The 19,582-nt window shown below is 36.4% G+C and overlaps 1 protein-coding gene across 2 annotated transcripts in view; it reads right to left on the minus strand.

The window, feature by feature from the left end:
- Positions 1-8,043: 8,043 nt before the first annotated feature.
- ACMSD (aminocarboxymuconate semialdehyde decarboxylase) overlaps positions 8,044-19,582 on the minus strand; it is a 61,385-nt gene continuing 49,846 nt past the window's right edge. For both annotated transcript variants that reach the window (XM_029934677.1, XM_029934678.1), the window contains 2 exons: positions 13,894-13,992; positions 8,044-9,097 (listed from right to left, as the gene is read on the minus strand). In XM_029934677.1, the coding sequence (XP_029790537.1) occupies positions 9,035-9,097; positions 13,894-13,992 (162 nt within the window). In that variant the 3' untranslated portion in view covers positions 8,044-9,034. The remainder of the gene's footprint in view (positions 9,098-13,893; positions 13,993-19,582) is intronic.

Genomic DNA, 19,582 nt, shown 5'->3' on the forward strand with positions numbered 1-19,582 from the left:
TTGTGCTGACAGTGTAAAGCCTGCTTGGGTTTTTTTCACTCCTCTTCCTCACTCGCTCTAAAAAGTAAATAATTTTAACGATTTGGCAAAGACTACAGAGAACAGGAAGACATATTTCTAAAAAGTGACTGATAATGCTTTTAACTGAGTTCCTCATTAATACTCCAGGCATTTGTCCTTGTTTGGGGGCTTGGACCTCTGCACAGTGTATTGTTGTATCTTGGCTTTGGCTGTATCTGCCGCATATTCAACATAGAGCTATTGATTTGGTTGCGGTAGGCAGTTTCTAACAGTTGCCTGCTTAACTTTATATCTTACCTACGTTGCCTGCTTCACATCTGTCCCTGCTTAGAGAAATTCCGGGATAGGTTGATTTAAAGCAACATTTATAAGGTGCTTACCCCTAGCTCTCATTTATGATAAAAACTCAAATTAGGAATATATAAGAACTCAGCTTGTTAAAGAAAAATTTATTAAAATCCTCCTGTTAGCATAAAAATTAATGGTAAGAAACTAGGAGCTTTCCTGCTAAGGCAAGGATGTACCCTCTCACCCCACCTTTCCACATTGTGCTGGAAATCCTAGTTAATACAGTTAGAAAAGTAAATAAGAAGTTAACAGATTGGGAAGAAAAAAAAAACTATGTTCAGGTATGATAACAGTTTATGTAGGGAATTTCAAAGTATAAAAAAATATGGAACAAGTGATTACCGCAAGATATTAGGATACAAAGTTATTACACAGAAGTCATTTGCTTTCATATATGCCAGCAATGTGCAATTGATATTTGAAATTTAAAGCACAATACTATTTACAAAAATTAATACTTACATATGGATCTAAAATATGTACAGGTTCTATGTGTAGAAAACTGCAAAACTCTAAGGAAGATATAAACGGAAGAATATTTTGGGTTTATGGATTGGAAGACACTATCATTTGATGTCACTTCTTCCCAACTTGATCTATAGATTCAATGTAATCTGGATCAAAATTTTAGCAAGTTATTTTGTAGATATTAACAAATTGGTTCTAAAGTTTATTCAGAAAGGCAAAAGGCCCCCCAAAACCAGCACAATCCAAAGAAGTTGGACTGACACTACCTGATCTTGAAGCTACAGTAATAAAGACAACATATAATGGCAAAAGGATAGATCAATGAAACAGATTAGAGAACCCAGAAATAGACCCACAAAAATGGTTAACTGGTCTTTAACAAAGGAGCAAAGGCAATGTAATTGAGAAAGGATAGTCTTTTCAACAAGTTATGCTAGAAAAACTGGATGTTCGTGTGCAAAAAAAAAAAAAAAAGACACACTGTTCACAATAATTCTAAATAGAGCATATCCCTAAATGTAAAATGCAAAACTATAAAGTTTCTAGAAGATGGCACAGGAGAAGACTAGGCAACCTTTTTTTGTTTGGCAATTGTTTTCACATAGAACACCAAAAGCATGATCCATGAAAGAAAAATTAAGTTGGATTTCACTAGAATTAAAGACTTTTGCTCTGCGATGACACTGCCACGAGAGCAAAAATATGAGAAAATTGCAAAATACATATCTGATAAGGGACTTGTATCCAAAATATAAAAGAACTCTTAGAATTCAACAATGAAACCTCTCAATTTTAAAAATAAGGAAACATAATTAACATATAATCTTATATTAGTTATAGGTGTAGAACATGTAGATTCAACAATTCTATACATTACTCAATGCTCACCATAATAAGTAGTTTTCATCTGTTACCATATGTTATTACAAGGTTATTCACTGTATTTCCTATGCTGTACTCTTAATCTCACTGACTTTACTTATTTTATTTTACTTACTTATTTTATAACTGGAAATTTGTGCCTCTTAATCCCTTTTATATACTTCACCCATCTCCCCTCTGGCAACCACCAGTTTGTTCTCTGTATTTGAGAGTCTGGTGTGTGTGTGTGTGTGTGTGTGTGTGTGTGTGTGTGTTTAGATTCTACATATAAGTGAAATCATATTTGTCTTTCTCAGTCTTTAATTTAGCATAATATCCTTTATGTCCATCTCTGTTGTTGCAAATGGCCAGGTCTCACTATTTTATGGCTGAGCAATATATGATAGTGTGTGTACACACACACGCATGACATCTTTATTCATCCATTCATGGGGAATTGGATTGCTTCCATATCTTGGCTATTGTAAATAATGCTGCAATTAACATAGGATGCATATATCTTTTCAAATTAGTGTTTTTGTTTTCTACTAGGTAAATACCTAATAGTGGAATTACTGTATCATGGGGTATTTTTATTTATTGATTTATTAAATTTTTTAAAAATGTTTTTTAATTTATTTTTGAGAGACAGAGACAGCGTGATCAGGGGAGGTCAGAGAGAGAGGGAGACACAGAATTGGAAGTAGGCTCCAGGCTCTGAGCTAGCTGTCAGCACAGAGCCTGATGCGGGGCTCAAACCCACAACTGTGAGATCATGACCTGAGCCGAAGCTGGACGCTTAACCAACTGAGCCACCCAGGCGCCCCGGTATTTTTATTTTTAACTTTTTTTTAAAGTTTATTTTGAGAGAGTACAACCGGGGGAGGGGGCTGGGAGGGGACAGAGAGAGAGAGAGAGGGAGAGAGACTACTACACAGGTTCTGCATTGTCAGCATGGAGCCCTATGAGGGTGTTGAACTCACAAATCATGAGATTATGACTTGAGCCAAAATCAAGAGTCAGATGTTCGACTGAGCCATCCAGGCACCCCCTATTTTTAACTTTTTGAAGAACCTCCATACCATACCCAGTACTACATAAGGGTACCTTTTTCTTCACATCCTCACCAACATTTGTTATTTCTTTTTTCTTTAATTAATTAGTTTTAGAAAGATAGGATATTCACAAAGAAAGGAGAGACAGAGAAAGGGAGAGAGAATCCCAAGCCAGGCTCTGTGCTGATACTGTGGAACCTAATGCAGGGCTTGGTCTCACGAACCATGAGATCATGACCTGAGGTGAAATCAAGAGTTAGACACTCAACTGACTGAGCCATCCAGATACCCCTATGTCTTGTGTTTTTAATTTTAGCCATTCTGACATTCTGTTTTTAATTTTAGCCAACCAACAATGAGTTGATGTCTCAGTGTGGTTTTGATTTGCATTTTGGGTTATTTTCGTTTATTTTTGGTTTTCTGGAGTTTTTTTTTGAGAGACAGAGCGAGCAGGGGAGGTCAGAGAGAGAGGAAGATACAGAATTTGAAGCAATCTCCAGGCTCTGAGCTAGCTGTCAGCACAGCGCCCAATGCGGGGCTCCAACCCATGAATCATGAGATCATGACCTGAGCTGAAGCTGAACACTTAACTGACTGAGCCACCCAGGAGCTCCTCATTTGCATTTTCTTAATGATTAGTGATATTGAACATCTTTTCATGTGTCTGTTAGCCATCTGTTTTTTTTGGGAAAATGTCTATTTAGGTCCTTTGCCCATTTTTAATTGGAATTTTATTATTATAATATTATTATTGTTGGTGTAAACTTGTATAAGTTCTTTATATATTTTGGATATTGACCTCTTATTGGATATATAATTTGCAAGTATCTTCATTTTGTTTTGTTGATGGTTTACTTCACAATGCAAAAGCTTTTTATTTTGATGTGGTCCCAGTAGTTTATTTTTGCTTTTGTTTCCTCTCCCTGAGAAGACATATCTAGAAAGATGTTGCTAAGATTGATGTCCAGGAGATTAGTGCCTATATTTTCTACTCTGAGTTTTGTGGTTTCAGATCTTGAATCCATTTTGAGTTCACTTTTGTGTATGGTTTGAGAAAGTTGTCCAGTTTTATTCTTTGACATGTAGTGTCCAGTTTCCCCAGTGTTGTTATTGAAGAGATTGTCTTTTCCTCATTGCATATTCTTGCTTCTTTTTTCATATATTAATTGACCTGGTAAGCATGAGTTTTTTTCTGGGTTCTATTCTGATCCATTGATCTATGTGTCTATTTTTAATACTGTTTTGATTACTACAGCTTTGTAGTATATCTTGAAATTTGGGATTGTGTTACCTCTAGCTTTGTTCTTTCTCAAGATTGTCTTGACTATTTGAGGTGTTTTTGTGGTTTTATACAAATTGTAGTTATTATTTGTTCTAGTTATGTGAAAAATGCCATTGGTATTTTTGTTACTGCACCCAGTTAGGCTGCCCACTGCTGGAAAGGTCATTACTCAAAAGCAAATTTTTTGCCTTTGTTTTATAAAAGTTTATTTAGTTAGTTTGAGAAAGAGTGTGTGTGTGTGTGTGTGCGCGCGCACGCACGTGCACACACGTGTGTGAGCAGGGCAGGGGCAGAGAGAGAGTGAGGGGGAGAGAGAATCCCAAGCAGGTTCCCTACTGTTAATGCAGAGCCGGTCATGGGGCTAGTTCCCATGAACTGTGAGATCGTGACCTGAGCTGAAATCAAGAGTTGGATACTCAACTGACTGAGCCACTCAGGTGCCACTCAAGAGATAAATTTTGATTAGAAAGGAATTCTAGCATCAGTAGAAGGCTGGCAACCTGAGGAGGTGAATTCTTGTTCAAAACTCAACTCTGAGTGGCCTCTGTGCAGCACAGTTGGTTAAGTGTTCAACTTTGGCTCAGATCATGATCATGTGGTTGGTGAGTTCAAGCCCTGTGTCAGACTCTGCTGATAGCATGGAGCCTCCTTGGGATTCTCTCTCTTCCTTTCTCTGCCCCTCCACTGCTCACACACTCTCTCTCTCTCTCTCTCTCTCTCTCAAAATAAATAAATCAGGGGCAACTGGCTGGCTCAGTCGGTTAACCATCGACTTTGGCTCAGGTCATGATCTCACGGTTCGTGGGTTTGAGGCCTGTGTCGGGTTCTGTACTGACAGTTCAGAGCCTGGAGCCTGTTTCAGATTCTGTGTGTCTCTCTCTCTGCCCCTCCCTCATTCATGCTCTGTCTCTGTCTCAAAAATAAATAAACTATTAAAAAATTAAAAAAATAAATATTTTATTTTACTTTTTTTAATGTTTATTCATTTTTTGAGACACAGAGAGAGACAGAGACAGAGACACAGCATGAGTGGGGGAGGGGTAGAGAGTGAGGGAGATACAGAATCCGAAGCAGGCTCCGGGCTCCAAGCTGTCAGCACAGAGCCTGACATGGGGCTTGAACCAACAAACTGTGAGATCAGTACATGAGCTGAAGTCTAACACTTAACCAACTTAGCCACCCAAGAACCCCAATAAATAAAACTTTAAATTAAACAAAGCACCAACTCCAAGCTTTCTGTCTGGTCCAGGGGTTTTTAAAGGGGTTTAGGATGGTTAATCAGCAGAGAGAGTGCAGTGGCCTGCAACATTTGATTATGTGAAGACTTGACGATGTCAGCTACAAAAGTTATCTCAGTGTTTGGGGCTTGTTCAACAGAGTCTGGTTCTTCTTCCATGATACACAGGAGAACTCTGTTCTTTCTGCAAAGGAGGGCTGGGTTTACAGATACAGACAGAGAGGTCAGTAAAATCATTTATGTGGCCTAAAAAAGAAAAAGCATTTTGCAAAAAAAATTTTAGGCTAATGAGAAAGCTAAGGTGGCTTCAAGCAGAATTGCTGGCTTCTGTGGCTTAGGAAAGTTCTGGTCCTTCATTCCTCAAGGCCAGTGGTCTGCAAAATCTCAAAGAAAGTAAACTAGACTGTTACAGATCAAGGGACTTAGGTCAGCAAGTAAGGAGTGTTTTAACTTGAAGCAGGTTAACCCTTAAGATCAGCTTGAGTGCTGTTACATTTTGAAGGGGATTGTATTGTCTGTAGATTGCATTGGGTAGTATGTACATTTTAACAATGTCGATTCTTCCAATCCATCAGCATGGAATAGCTTTCCATTTGTTTATGTCAGTGTTTTATAGTTTTCAGGGTACAGGACTTTCACCTCTTGGTTAAGTTTATTCTTGGATATTTTTTTCTTGGTGGAGTTATAAATGGAAATGTCTTAATTTCTTTTTCTGCGACTTCATTATAAATGTATAGAAATGCAACAGATTTCTGTTTATTCATTTTGTATTCTGCAACTTCACTGAATTGTTTTATCACTTCTCAATTTTTTTTTTTTTTGGTGGAATCTTTAGGGTTTTCTGTATCTAGGATCTGCAAATAGTGAGTTTTACTTCTTCCTTACCAATTTGCATGCTTTTTAGTTCTTTTTGTTGTCTGAACTGTGGCTAGGACTTCGAGGACTATGTTGAATTAAAAGTAGTGAGAGTGGATATCCTTGTCTGAGACTGACCTGAAGGGAAATTTTTTCAGTTTTCCACCATTGAGTATGATGTTGGTTGTGTGTTTTTCATATCTGGCTCTTATTATGTTGAGGTATGTTTCCTCTAAGACCACTTTGTTGAGGGGAAAACATCCCACTTTTAAACTGGGTAAAAGATCTGGACCCACACCTCACAAAGAAGATATACAGATGGCAAGTAAGCATATGAAAAGATTTTCAACATTTTATGTCATAAGGGTGTTCTTAGGAGTAGTTTATCACTGCAAAAGAGTGGAAGCATGACTGTCCTTGAATTGAATTGCAACGTAATACTGTTCAGCTATTAAAAGGAAGAAGGCATCAAAGTGTTGAAAGAAAAAAAAAAGCTGCCAATAAAGGATGCCTGGCAAAGTTGTCCTTCAGAATTGAAAGATAAAGAGTTTTGACTTTAGATTGACAAAGACAATCTAAAGTTGTTCATCACCCCTAGGCTGGTCTTACACGAAGTGTTAAAGGGACTTCTTTAAGCTGAAATTAAAGGGTGCTAATTAGTAACAGGAAAACATATGTAAATATAAATCTCACCGGTAAAGGTAAATTTGTAGTAAAAGGCAAATATGTAGAATAATCTAATGTTACAAAGGTGTTGGGTTAATCACTTATAAAGCTTGTTTGACTGTTGGTGGGAATATAAACTGGTGCAGCCGCTCTGGAAAACAGTGTGGAGGATCCTCAAAAAATTAACAATAGAACTCCCCTATGGCCCAGCAATAGCACTGCTAGGGATTTACCCAAGGGATACAGAAATGCTGATGCATAGGGGCACATGTACCCCAATGTTCATAGCAGCACTTTCTACAATAGCCAAATCATGGAAAGAGCCTAAATGTCCATCACCTGATGAGTGGATCAAGAAGATGTGGTTCATATATACAATGGAGTATTACATGGCAATGAGAAAGAATGAAATCTGGCCATTTGTGGCAACATGAATGGAGCTCGAGGGTGTCATCATGCTCAGTGAAATAAGTCGGGCAGAGAAAAACAGATACGATATGTTTTCAATAATAAGTCTAACAGGAGAGACTTAACAGAGGACCATGGGGAAGGGAAGGGGGGAAAAAGAGGGACAGGGAAGGAAGCAAATCATGAGACTCTTGAATACTGAAAACAAGCTGAGAGCTGAAGGGGGAGGAGGAAAGGGGAAGGGGGTGATGGTCATGGAGGAGGGCATTTGTGGGGAAGAGCACTGGGTGTTACATGGAAACCAACTTGACAATAAACTAAAAAAAAAAAAAGCTTGTGTGTGAAGGTTAAAAGGAAAACATTAACTGTAACTACAGTAATTTGTTAATGGATACATAAGATAAAAAGATGTAAATTGTGATATGAAAGATGTAAACGGTGGGAGCTAACTTTAATTGTAGAGCTTTGGAACACATCCAAACAAGTTATTAACTTAAGATAGACCATTATAAAAAGAAGGCAGCTTAAATGTAGAATGATCACTAAGGTATTAAGTAGAAAATAACAAAGCAAGATGCCAGTCTGGGTAAAATGAACAAAGGCATCTGCACATGTAAGTATTTGTATAGTCCTAGATGATCTCTGCAAGAATACCCAAAAGAACAGGTAAAAACGGCTCCTTCTGGGATAGGTTGAATTTCATCCTTTTGAACTCTTCTATTATATTCATGTATTGGCTTTCCAAAAAAAAAAAACTTAAAAATTACATGCCAATACTAAACTCTTGGTTTTCTGGGCTAATGGAAGGGAAAAGAACTATGAATGAATCCAAGGCAAGAGGGTAATTTTAAAAAATTATATTTGGATTTTAGATTTCAGCCAGAGGTACATGAACCACAGATGTTCATCACCCCTCCCAGGACCAAGTTCATTTTCAGCAGCTCCAATGGGACTACCATAAATGAAATAAGTAGAACAAGGCTACCCTGGAATCATCCTGCTCAATCTCCAGAACTAGCTTTACTCATTTTGCTCAGTATTTTAAATTAAAAGAGCTTCTGGTAAAGGTGTAAATTACCTTTTTCTAGAACCTTTCTCCAGAGTAGGTTAAGTTCTCATTCAGTTTGAAATCCCTATTCTTATAGTTTTGTATCCTTGTCTCTTTCCCATCCTCTAACTCTGAACAAGCCTGTCTATCCTTAGAGACTCAGCCCAAGTTCTGTGAAGATCTGCTCCAGTTTGAATCCAAATGAATTTTTCTTACTGAAACTTCTGTGACTCCTAAAGTATTGCTTAGTAATTATTCCACGAACATGTCTTGCCTCTTTAATTGGGCTATAAACCCTCTAGAGATTATGGAATATATATATAGACATACATATATATCACTTATTTTTTTTGGAACCTAAACCATTCCCAGCCCAGTTGTGGACTGGTGGAAGGTGTTAAAAGTAACTGAAAACAGGTTATTTGGGCCCATTCACATACACTTGCTCAAAGTGGAGAAGCTACCTGAACCCTCCAGGATGAGTCTGGTTTTGGTCTTTCTTCATATAAATCATGAATGATTGACATTTTGCTTTTTATTTCTGCCATTAATTTAAGAAGTGCTGGGAAAATCATTTTTGATTTGCACATGAAATAAGGTATTGCTTTTTAGAATGAAAACAAATTCTGTGAGTCATTTTTGTTATGAATAATTTAGAACATTTGTGGATATTCTATTTCTGGATAAAATAGTTCAAAATAAGATTTTAGTAGTGCATGTGTGATACATATTTAAAAACAAAAATAAATTATCTTCTTGAATGTTTGCCTTTGTAGTAAATTCAGTCATTCAAATTGTTTTCTCTCAAGACCCAAAAATGCTAGAGCATTGCCAGCTTTGAGTTTATCCTGCAAAAGAAAAGAAAAAAGGTTTTTTAATTTAATTTAATTATTTTATTTTATTTTATTTTATATTCAGAGAGAGAGAGAGTGATTGAGAGGGAGGGAGGAAGAGAGAGAGAGAGAGAGAGAGAATCTTAAGCAGGCTCTACACTCAGCCAGAAGCCCCATATGTGGCTCAGTCCCATGACCCTGGGATCATGACCTGAGCTGAAGTCAAGAGTGGGATGCTTGGGGCGCCTGGTGGCTCAGTCAATTGGGTGTCCAACTTCAGCTCAGGTCATGATCTCACAGTTTGTGAGTTCAAGCCCCATGTTGGACTCTGTGGTGACATCTCAGAGCCTAGAGCCTGCTTCAGATGCTGTGTGTGTGTCTCTCTCTGCCCTGCTCACACTCTGTCTCTCAAGAATAAATACATATTTAAAAAAAAAAGTGGAATGCTCAACCGACTGAGCCACCCAGGTGCCCCAAGATTTTATTTTAAATCATTATTGGTTGTTTTAAAATACTTTATTGAATATCTTAAATAGGTTTTTAAAAAATGAATTTCCCAGCATGAGAGAAAAATATTAGCAAGTTAAACAATGAATCTCTTGCCCTTGTCTTGCCCCACTATTTGAAATCTTTTTTTTAATAAAAATTTTTCAATGTTTTTTATTTATTTTTGAGAGACAGAGAGAGACAGTGCAAGCAAGGGAGGGTCAGAGAGAGAGAGAGGGAGACACAGAATCTGAAGCAGGCTCCAGGCTCTGAGCTAGCTGTCAGCACAGAGCCCGACGCAAGGCTCCAACCCACAAACTGTAAGATCATGACCTGAGCCGAAGTCGAACGCTTAACCAACTGAGCCACCCAGGCGCCCCTCACTATTTGAAATCTATCTTTGAAACTTGGTCATGGGAACAAAGAAGAATTATAAGGGGGAGAGCCCTCTTAGGAAAAAAAAGCCCTTCTTTGGAAACCTCTGCAGGATCCCCTAATGGGTTTCAAGGACTATTTAGAGGCAAATACAGTTGACACTTGAACAATGTGAGTTTGAACTGTGTAGGTCTGCTTACATTTGGATTTTTTTCAATAAATATATTGGAAAAATTTTTGGAGATTTGTGACACTTTGGAAGAACTCTCAAAAGTGTGTAACCTAGAAATACTGAAAAGTTTTTTAAAAAGTTAGGTGTTACTGTAACACTGTGGTATGTAATACATGTAATATACAAAATATGCTTTGATTGTGTTATCGATAAGGCGGTGGTCAACAGCAGGCTATTTGTAGTTAAGTTTTGGGGGATTCAATGGTTATATGTGGATTTCGATGTGGGGTTGGTGCCCCTAACTCATTGTTCAAAGGTCAACTGCATGGAGAAAAGGTACAGTTTAGGTCTGTGGGACAGATAAGCTGGAAACAGTGCCCAGAAGTCATGTAGGCATCTTCTAGTCTCTAGACATATGTGTTACCCCTTCACATGGCCCTGAATAAAAGGTAATCTCTTTAGGTGCAAGAGAAATGATAGATGAGGCATCTCAGAATATGGCACAAGGATGTATATTTATAGATTTCAGATGAGAAAAGGACTCAGAAATTTTTCTTCACTTTCTTCCAAGTTATGGACTAGGTCAGCTCCACAAAGGAACTCCTGTGACCTAAGGGTAACTAATTGATATATGTCCAGCTTGAAAAGGGCAGGCAAGAGTAGAAAGAAACCTGTGGGGTTGTGTAACATCTGTGGATATTAATGCATCTCAATGAGCCTTTACCACTTCAGGGTTCTCACAGCCTTGGAAAGTGGGTGATTTGAGCAGAGTTCTTTGATCCACACTTGAGCTATCCCCTCTAAAGAAAGCTTTTAGAAGTAACTATTGCTGCTCTGAGAAACTATGTGCTTTACCTTTACAAATAGGTTGATACCAATTACCATTTGAAGAAGATACATTTTGGCATGTTGGATTTGGGGTTGGATCAATGTGCTGTAAAATAGCAGTTAATATTGCCTTTGGTAAATCACTCAGCACCCGAATCTTATTTCCCTCCTCTGTATCCACGTGCTGGAACACTACTGCCTGTCTCCCTCCAAGTGTTGTTGTGGTTGTCAAATGGGTTTGTTTATTTTAATAAAAACTTAAGAAAAAAAATTTTTAACATTTATTTATTTTTGAGAGACAGAGACAAAGCATGAGCAGGGTAGGGGCAGGGAGAGAGGGAGACACAGAATCCTAAGCAGGCTCCAGGCTCTGAGCTGTCAGCACAGAACCTGATGCAGGGCTTGACCCCATAAACCATGAGGTCATTACCTGAGCCAAAGTCGGATGCTTAACTGACTGAGACACCCAGGCGCCCCTCATTTAAGATATTTTTTAGTGAAATTTACCTTTATATGGCTCAAAATTCAAAAGATATAAAATGGATGCTTCCTTTAACTACTGCCACCCAACCAGTACTTTTTATTCCCAGATATAAGCAAATACTTATACTTAGGTATACAGATTTATTTTCATAAATGGATAGTATGTTATACACAAATGGAAGTACACTGTATGTGTTGTTTTATATCTTGCTTTTTAGATTTAATATATCTTGGAAATTTTTAATTTTTTTATACATTCCATTGCATGGATATATTATTATTTATCTATTCCCCTGTAGATTCTTTTCAGTCTTTTATTATAAACAGTATTACAGTGAGCAACCTTTTAAGGAATGTCATGAATTTGTGACAGTGTAAAATTTTCATGCAAGAGTTTTTTAAAACTTTGACCTTAAAAATCATAGGCATAGTAGCGCCTGGGTAGCTCGTTGGTTAAGTAACTGCCTCTTAATTTTGGCTTAGGTCATGATCTTGCAGTTGTGGAATTGAGCCCCATGTTGGGCTACATGCTAACAGTGTGGAGCCTGCTTGAGATTCTCTCTACTCTTTCTGCCTCTACCGCTGCTCACAGTCTCTCTCAAAATAAATATAAATATTAAAAAACATCATAGCACATGAAATTATATAACTAGAGGCATATAATAATAGTTATTATTCCATTAAAGTTTTATAAATTCTTTTTTTTTTTAAACTTTTTTGGAGAAAGTGAGAGAGCACAAGCAGGGAGAGGCAGAGAGAGAGGGAGACAGAATCCCAAGCAGGTTCTGCACTGTTAATGCAGAGCCAGACGCAGGGCTTGAACCCATGAACTGTGAGATCATGACCTGAGCCTAAATCAAAAGTCAGATACTTAACCAATTGAGCCACCCAGACGCCTCCCCACTAAAGTTTTAATCAGGATACTTAGAGTAATTTGATTTCAGTTTAATTTTGGTTAACTTTATGGGAAGTTTTTCAATGTTTGTTGTAAAAAGAAATATTAAAAAGTAAGATCTTATTATAGGTTCCTATCTTATTTATTTATTAATAAACTAACTTATATGTTTATTCTAAGAGTGCATGTGCATGAGTGGGGGAGGGGTGGAGAGACAGGGAGAGAGAGAATCCCAAGCAGGGTCTACACTGTGAGTGTAGAACCCAACATGGGGCTAAGACCCACCAAGCGTGAGATCATGAGCTAAGCCAAAATCAAGAGTTAGACACTTAGCCAACTGAGCCAACTAGGCACCAGGCTTCCTACTTTAAATAAGTAAATATTTAACAGTCCAAGATTTTAAGTGGCTTAAGATGGGTATGTGGCAAAGGGGAAACTTTCTGTATAAAGCAGTCTGAAGTTTCCCAGTTGATAATTGTCCCTATGTCTTCCTGTTTGGCCACCCTTGACCCCAGTTGTGATTGATGGCGAGGCCCTTAGGAAGACCTTGTTCTGTTGCGGGGTAGGAGTAGGACGGGGGATGACAAAGGAGAGGGGATCTGAGGACACAGCATCTCATTATCTGCTTGCTTCATAAGCCTAAGGGGCAAAATAGGCAGTGGCAGCATTATGGCACATTTTAGTATCATTTACTCATTTTAAAAGTCAAATGCTAAAAGAAGAAAATTGTTACTAGAGAGTTCTGGTTCTTTGAGTCCTGGTAATCAAGACGTTAGTCTTAGGATCCACGTAACTGGAATCATTACGTTCTTGAGATTGGTAGATTTGTTACAGGAATATTAAAAGAAAAACGTAGGCAATTTTTTTTCATCTAACATGTAAACATAAATATGTTTTATGATATGCTTCTTAACAGTTTTCTTTCTCTGCTTTATGAATTTAGTTGTACTAGGTTGGCTTTCAGCTTTTTAAAAAAGTAATTAAAAAAAAATTAAAATTCCAGTTAGTTAACATAGACTGTTGTATTAGTTTCAGGTGTATAATATAGTGATTCAATAGTTTTACTCATTTCTCATCAAGATAATGTACTCTTAATCCCTTTCACCTATTTCACCCATCCCCTAACCTACCTCCCTGTGGTAACCATCTGTGTATTCTCTGTATTTAAGAGTCTGTTTTTTTGGTTTGTTTCTTTTTTGTTCATTTGTTTTTTTTTTTTAAATTCCACATATGACTAAAATCATATGGTGTTTGTCTTTGGCTTATTTCATTTAGCAGTATGTTCTAGCTCTGTCCAAGTTATTGCAAATGGCAAGATCTCATTATTTTATGACTAATATATATACACATATATATGTGTACATATATATACATGTATATACATACACACATATATAAACCATATTTTCCTTTGCTCTTTAGTAGTTTTGCTATTTCCAGTAATAATTCTAGGAATATTAAGCATAATGTTTCCCTTGTTCTTTGTTGTCACGTATCAATGTACATACTCTGAAACCAAAGAATTAGAGCAGGAAAACTCAGGAAGAAGACCATGGAGTAAAAGGCATATACCTTTGTTTCTGCATCAAATTCTTCTATGGACTCTATCAGTTTCCCAGGTTCCAGTTCCCCTAGTGGAAAGGGGTAATCAGTTCCCAAAATGACTTTATCCTGAAAAAAATTTTTAGTAGAGCATCAAAGAACCTTCTCTAAATACAATTATTTTAACTTATTACAAGCACTCCTATGATAAAATAACAAGCTCCTTCCAGTTAATAGAAACAAACTGATCTAAAATGTTAAAGATTTAATGAATTCAAAACGTATTCTGACATTTTCTCCAGCAGGTGTCGCTGTTGGGTTTCTTAAAGTTGCAAATCAACTCCCATCCTCCCTTTTTCAAATATAAGAAGCAAGTATTTATTTAATAAAGCGTGCTGATGCCTTTAGATAAAATTAAGGATTCTATATGTCATAGAATGACATGTTCCAATTGATCCCATATATATATATATTCTAAAGATTTTACTTTTCAGTAATTTCTACACTCAATGTGGGGCTTGAACTCAACAACCCTGAGACCAAGAGTTGCATGCTCCATAACTGAACTAGCCAGGTGCCCCTGATCCCATAATTTTTGAAAACATATTAGAGTTGAAAGGGAAAAAATAAAAAAACAACTGGATGAAAATTAAAGACAGACAAAAACTAATCCCCAAATAATTCCTATCTCTATGAACTGAACTGTTGTCTGTTTTTGTTTTTGTTTTTTAATGATGTAGCTTCGAATCTCTATTTGATACTTTGTACAACAAAGTACAAAGGTTGGTCCATCTACAAATATATAAAGCAGTATGTCAAGCAATGTGTTAGAATCTAGATTATGCTGGCCAACAAACCGAAATGTTCTCTGTCCTCAGAGAATTCATAATTTATTAAGAAAGAGAGATATGAAATCAATAATGGCAGTCTATTAAAATAAAATAAGAAAAACAGATTTTCAACCAGAAATTTTACTTCTAGAAGTGTGTCCCACTAATACACTTGTAATGGAAATATATATATATGGAAATTAGTTGCAGCTATTTGTAAGCAGAAGGCTAGCAAACTAAATTATAGTATATTTAGAAAATAAAGAGGAATGAGGAATACTTATGTATGTTGAAATGGAATAAACACTGAGTTATATTGTAAAGTGGAATGATGTTGAAGTTATATTAAAAAGAGGGAAAAAGTCTAGGACAATGTATCCACTATGCTCATATTTCTGTTTTTAAGAAGGAATGTATAGACACACAAATGAATGTTTGCATATATGCAGTCTATTTCAGGAATTGTACCGAAGAAACAAATAACTTTAGTTGCCTCTAGAAAAGATTAGGATTTGGAGATAGAGGAGATCCCTTCACCAGTTTTTGAGCTGTAATTCACATAATACAAAATATACCTTTTAAAAGTGTATAATTCAGTGCATTTTAATATACTTATGAATTTGTGTAATCATCCCCATCATCTAACTCCATAACATTCTTATACCAAAGTTAATTCCATACCCATTAGTAGGCACTCCCCATTCCCTCTTTCTCCCCTTCCTAGGGTGAGCTAATTTACCCTGTGTGTCTATGGAATTACCTGTTCCAGACATTTTATGTAAATGGAATCATGTAATATGTTGCCATCTTTTGTTTAGTGTACTGTTTTCAAGGTCATTCACGTCATAGCCTAAATCAGTAGTCTCCTCTTTAAGTGGAGTAATATTCCATTGTATAGATGTACCATATTTATTTATTTTGAGAGTGAGAGAAAGCATGAGTTGAGGAGGGGCAGAAAGCCAGTGGGTGAGAGAGAATCCCAAGCAGGCTCTGCACGGTAAGCGCAGATCTCATGACTGTGACATCATGACCAGAATAGAAATCAAGAGCCAGATGCTTAACTGACTAAGCCACCCCGGCACCCCTCCTCTGAACATTTTTGTACAAGTGTTTGCATGAACATGTTTCCCCTTTTCTTGGATATATACTTAGCAGTGGAATTGCTGGGTCATCTGCTAAGTCCACGTTTAACATTTGAAGGAGCTACTTTTCACAGTGGTTGCAGCATTCTGCATTCTGACCAGAAATGTATGAGGGTTCCAATTTCTCCAAATCCTCATCAACACTTGTTATTGTCTGTCTCTTTAATTATAGCCATCATAGTGGATATAAAATAATATCTCACTGTGGGTTTATTTTACATTTCTCTAATGAATAATTATTTTGAGTGTCTTTTCATGTGTTCATTGGTGATTTTTATGTTTTTGGAGAAATATCTATTCAGAACCTTTTATCTATTCAAGCCCATGTATTTTCTTTTTATAGGTGAATTGTAAGAGTTTTAAAATATTTTCTGAATACTAGAGGTTTATCAGGCATATATTTATAGATGTTTTCTTCATTCTGTGAATATTTTCATTTTACTAGAAGTATATATGAAGTGCAAAAGTTTTTAATTTTGATGAAGTCCAATTTCATTAAGGGACTTTCATTCCTTATGCTTTTGGTGTCACATTTAAGAAGTTATTGCCTAACCCAAGGTCACAAAGATTTACAACTTTTTTTTCTTCTAAGTGTTTGTAGTTTTCATTTGTCCATTTAGGTCTTTGATCTCTTGGGGGTTAATTTTTATGTGAGGTATAAATAAGCGGTACAACTTAGTGTGTGTGTGTTTTTTTTTTTTTTTTGGCATGTGGATATCCAGTTATTTCCCTGCTATAAGTTGAAAAGACTGTTCTTTCCTCACTTAATTGCATTGGCACCTCTGCTTAAAATCAGTTGATCTTTATATCTGCCCTATGCTACTACTACACAGTTTTGACTATCGTAGCTGTGTAGAAAGTTTTGAAATTAGAAGTGTGGGTCCTTCAACTTTGTTCTTCTTTTTACATTAGTTTTGGTTATTCTGGGTCTGTAGATTTTATATGAATTTTAGGATTGGCTTGCCAATTCCTGCAATAGAAAAAAAAGGCACCTGGGTTTTTGATAGGGATTGCATTGAATCTGTAGGTCATTGTGGGACTACTGCCATTTAACAGTATGGAGTTTTCCAATCAATGAACTTGGGATATTTTTTTTTAAGGTTTCATTTAAATTTCAGTTAGTTAACATACAGTGTAATATTAGTTTCAGGGGTCCAGTATAGTGATTAACACTTCCATGCATCACCTACTGCTCATCACAACAAATTCACTCTTTGATGAACATGGGATGTCTTTTCATCTTTTTTTTTATGTTTATTTATTTTTGAGAGAAAGAGAGAGAGTATGAGCAGGGGAGAGACAGAGAGAGGGAGATACGGAATCTGAAGCTGGCTTCAGGCCCTGAGGTGTCATCACAGAACCTGATGTGGGGCTCGAACTCATGAACTTGAGATCATGACCTGAGCCAAAGTCAGACTTAACTGACTGAGCCACCCAGGTACCCTGGGATGTCTTTTCATTTATGTAGGTCTTTAATTTTCTTTAGCAATGTTTTATAGGTTAGTGTCCAAGCCTTGAACTTCTTTAGTTGAATTTATTCCTAAATATTTTATTCTTTTGAATGCTATTATAAATGAAATGAAATTTATAATGTGGATTATTTTTACAGATTTTTCATTGCTAGTATATAGAAATACAATCAATTTATATATATTTATTTTGTTTTCTATAATCTTGCTCAATCTGTTTATTAGCCCTAATAGTTTATTTGTAGATTCTTTAGGATTTTCTATGTACAAGATCATGTCATTTGATATAATTATGCTTCTTCCTTTACAGTATGGAATCTTTTTATTTATTTTTATTCCCTAATTGCCCTGGCCAGAATCATCTCCAGTGCATCACTGAATGGAAATGGTGAGAGCAGAACTTTTCAGTTCACCATTAAGTGTATCAATGTTGGTTACTTGTAGATTTTTCATAGATGCTCTTTATCAGGTTGAGGAAGCTCTCTTCTTCTAATTATTGAGTGTTTTTATCATTAAAGGCTGGTGGATCTTGTTTAGTACTTTTCTGAATCTATTGAGATCATATTGTAGTTTTTTCTTTATTTTATTAATATGGTATTTTATATTGATTGAATTTTTTTTTTTTTGGTGTGTGGAAAAACCTCGTGTTCCTGGCGTAAATCCCAGGTTATAGTATATGATTCTTTTTATATGTTGCTAGATTGGGGAAAGTTGCATCTATATTCATAAGGGATATTAATCTGTAGTTTTCTTGTGATTACTTGGTTTGGTTTTGGTGTCAGCGTAATGCTGGTTTCATGGAATAATTAGAAAGTGTTTCCTTCATTTGTATTTTTTCATACAGTTTGTGATGGATTGAAATGGTTGTAATTCTTTTTAAAATTTTTGGTAAAATTTACCAGTGAAGTCATCTGGTCCTAGACTTTTCTTTGTGAGAAATTTTAACATTATTAGTTTAACCCCTTTACTTGTTACAGGTGTATTCAGATGTTCTTTTTTTTTGAGTCAGTTTCTGTCATCTTTCTAGGAATGTCTCCATTTCATTTAGGTTATTTAATTCATTAGCATATAATTGCTCATGCTTTTTTAAATACAATTCTTTTTATTTCTGTAAGATCTGTAGTGATGGCCTCTCTTTCATGTCCAATTTTAAGGTTTTTTAAGTCTTTTTTTTAAGTTTATTTATTCATTTTTGAGAGAGAACAGAGGAGGGTCAGAGAGAGAGTAGGAGAGAGAGAATTCCATGCAGGCCCCACTCTATCAGTGCAGAGCGTGATGTGGTGATTGAACTCACAAAGTATGAGATCACGACTTGAGCCAAAATCAGGAGTCAGACGCTCAACTGACTGAGCTACACAAATGCCCCTCATTATAACCTTTCTCTGAGAAGGATCCTATCATTGTCCCCATTCCACTGACGAGGAAGCAGAGATAAAAACTAACTTGCTTAGAGTTGCACAGCTAGTCCTAGAGCCAGGCTTGTGTCTCCATCTCCTCCACTCAGCTGAGAAGTGGGACAGAGACTGAGCAAAAGGCCTGGTACAGAGTGGATGTTTATTAAATTAAGTTGGAGTTAATTAAATTAACTACTATAGTTTTCCCAACTGATTCCAGTCTCATCCATTTTAATCAATATCTAACACTGGAGAGAGTGCCGTTTTGAATATAAATCTGATCATGCCACATCCCTGCTCAAGATCTTTCAATAATTTCCTCTTGTCCAGAAGGTGTAACCCAAATTTCTTAGCAAGGAACAAAATGTCCCCTGTAAATGTAAGAAAAAAAGTTGTCCTAAATCTAAATTGGGGCAGAACCTTGTAGCCTGATATGGCTATCTGTTCTTCCTGGGGAATAATGAGCATTTTTTTTAAAAAAATTGAGACATAATTGATGTATAACATTATGTTAGTTTCAGTTGTCTTGCATAATGGTTTGATAATTGCATATATTATGAAAACGATCACTACAATAAATTTAGTTAACATTTGTCACCAAACATAGATTAGCATTCTTGATAAAATACTAGGGTAATTTTTTTTCTCATTAATCATTTATTTTATTTTTAATTATTATTACTTTTTAGTAGGCTTTAATGACCAACATTGATGTGAATTCACCACCCCATGATCAAGCACCCTCCTACACTGTTGGTGGGAATGTAAACTGGTGCAGCTGCTCTGGATAACAGTGTGGAGGTTCCTCAAAAAACTATCCATAGAACTCCCCTATGACCCAGCAATAGCCCTGCTAGGGATTTACCCAAGAGATACAGAAATGC

The sequence above is a fragment of the Suricata suricatta genome, chromosome 3, assembly GCF_006229205.1.
Source record: "Suricata suricatta isolate VVHF042 chromosome 3, meerkat_22Aug2017_6uvM2_HiC, whole genome shotgun sequence".
Classification (NCBI taxonomy): domain Eukaryota; kingdom Metazoa; phylum Chordata; class Mammalia; order Carnivora; family Herpestidae; genus Suricata; species Suricata suricatta.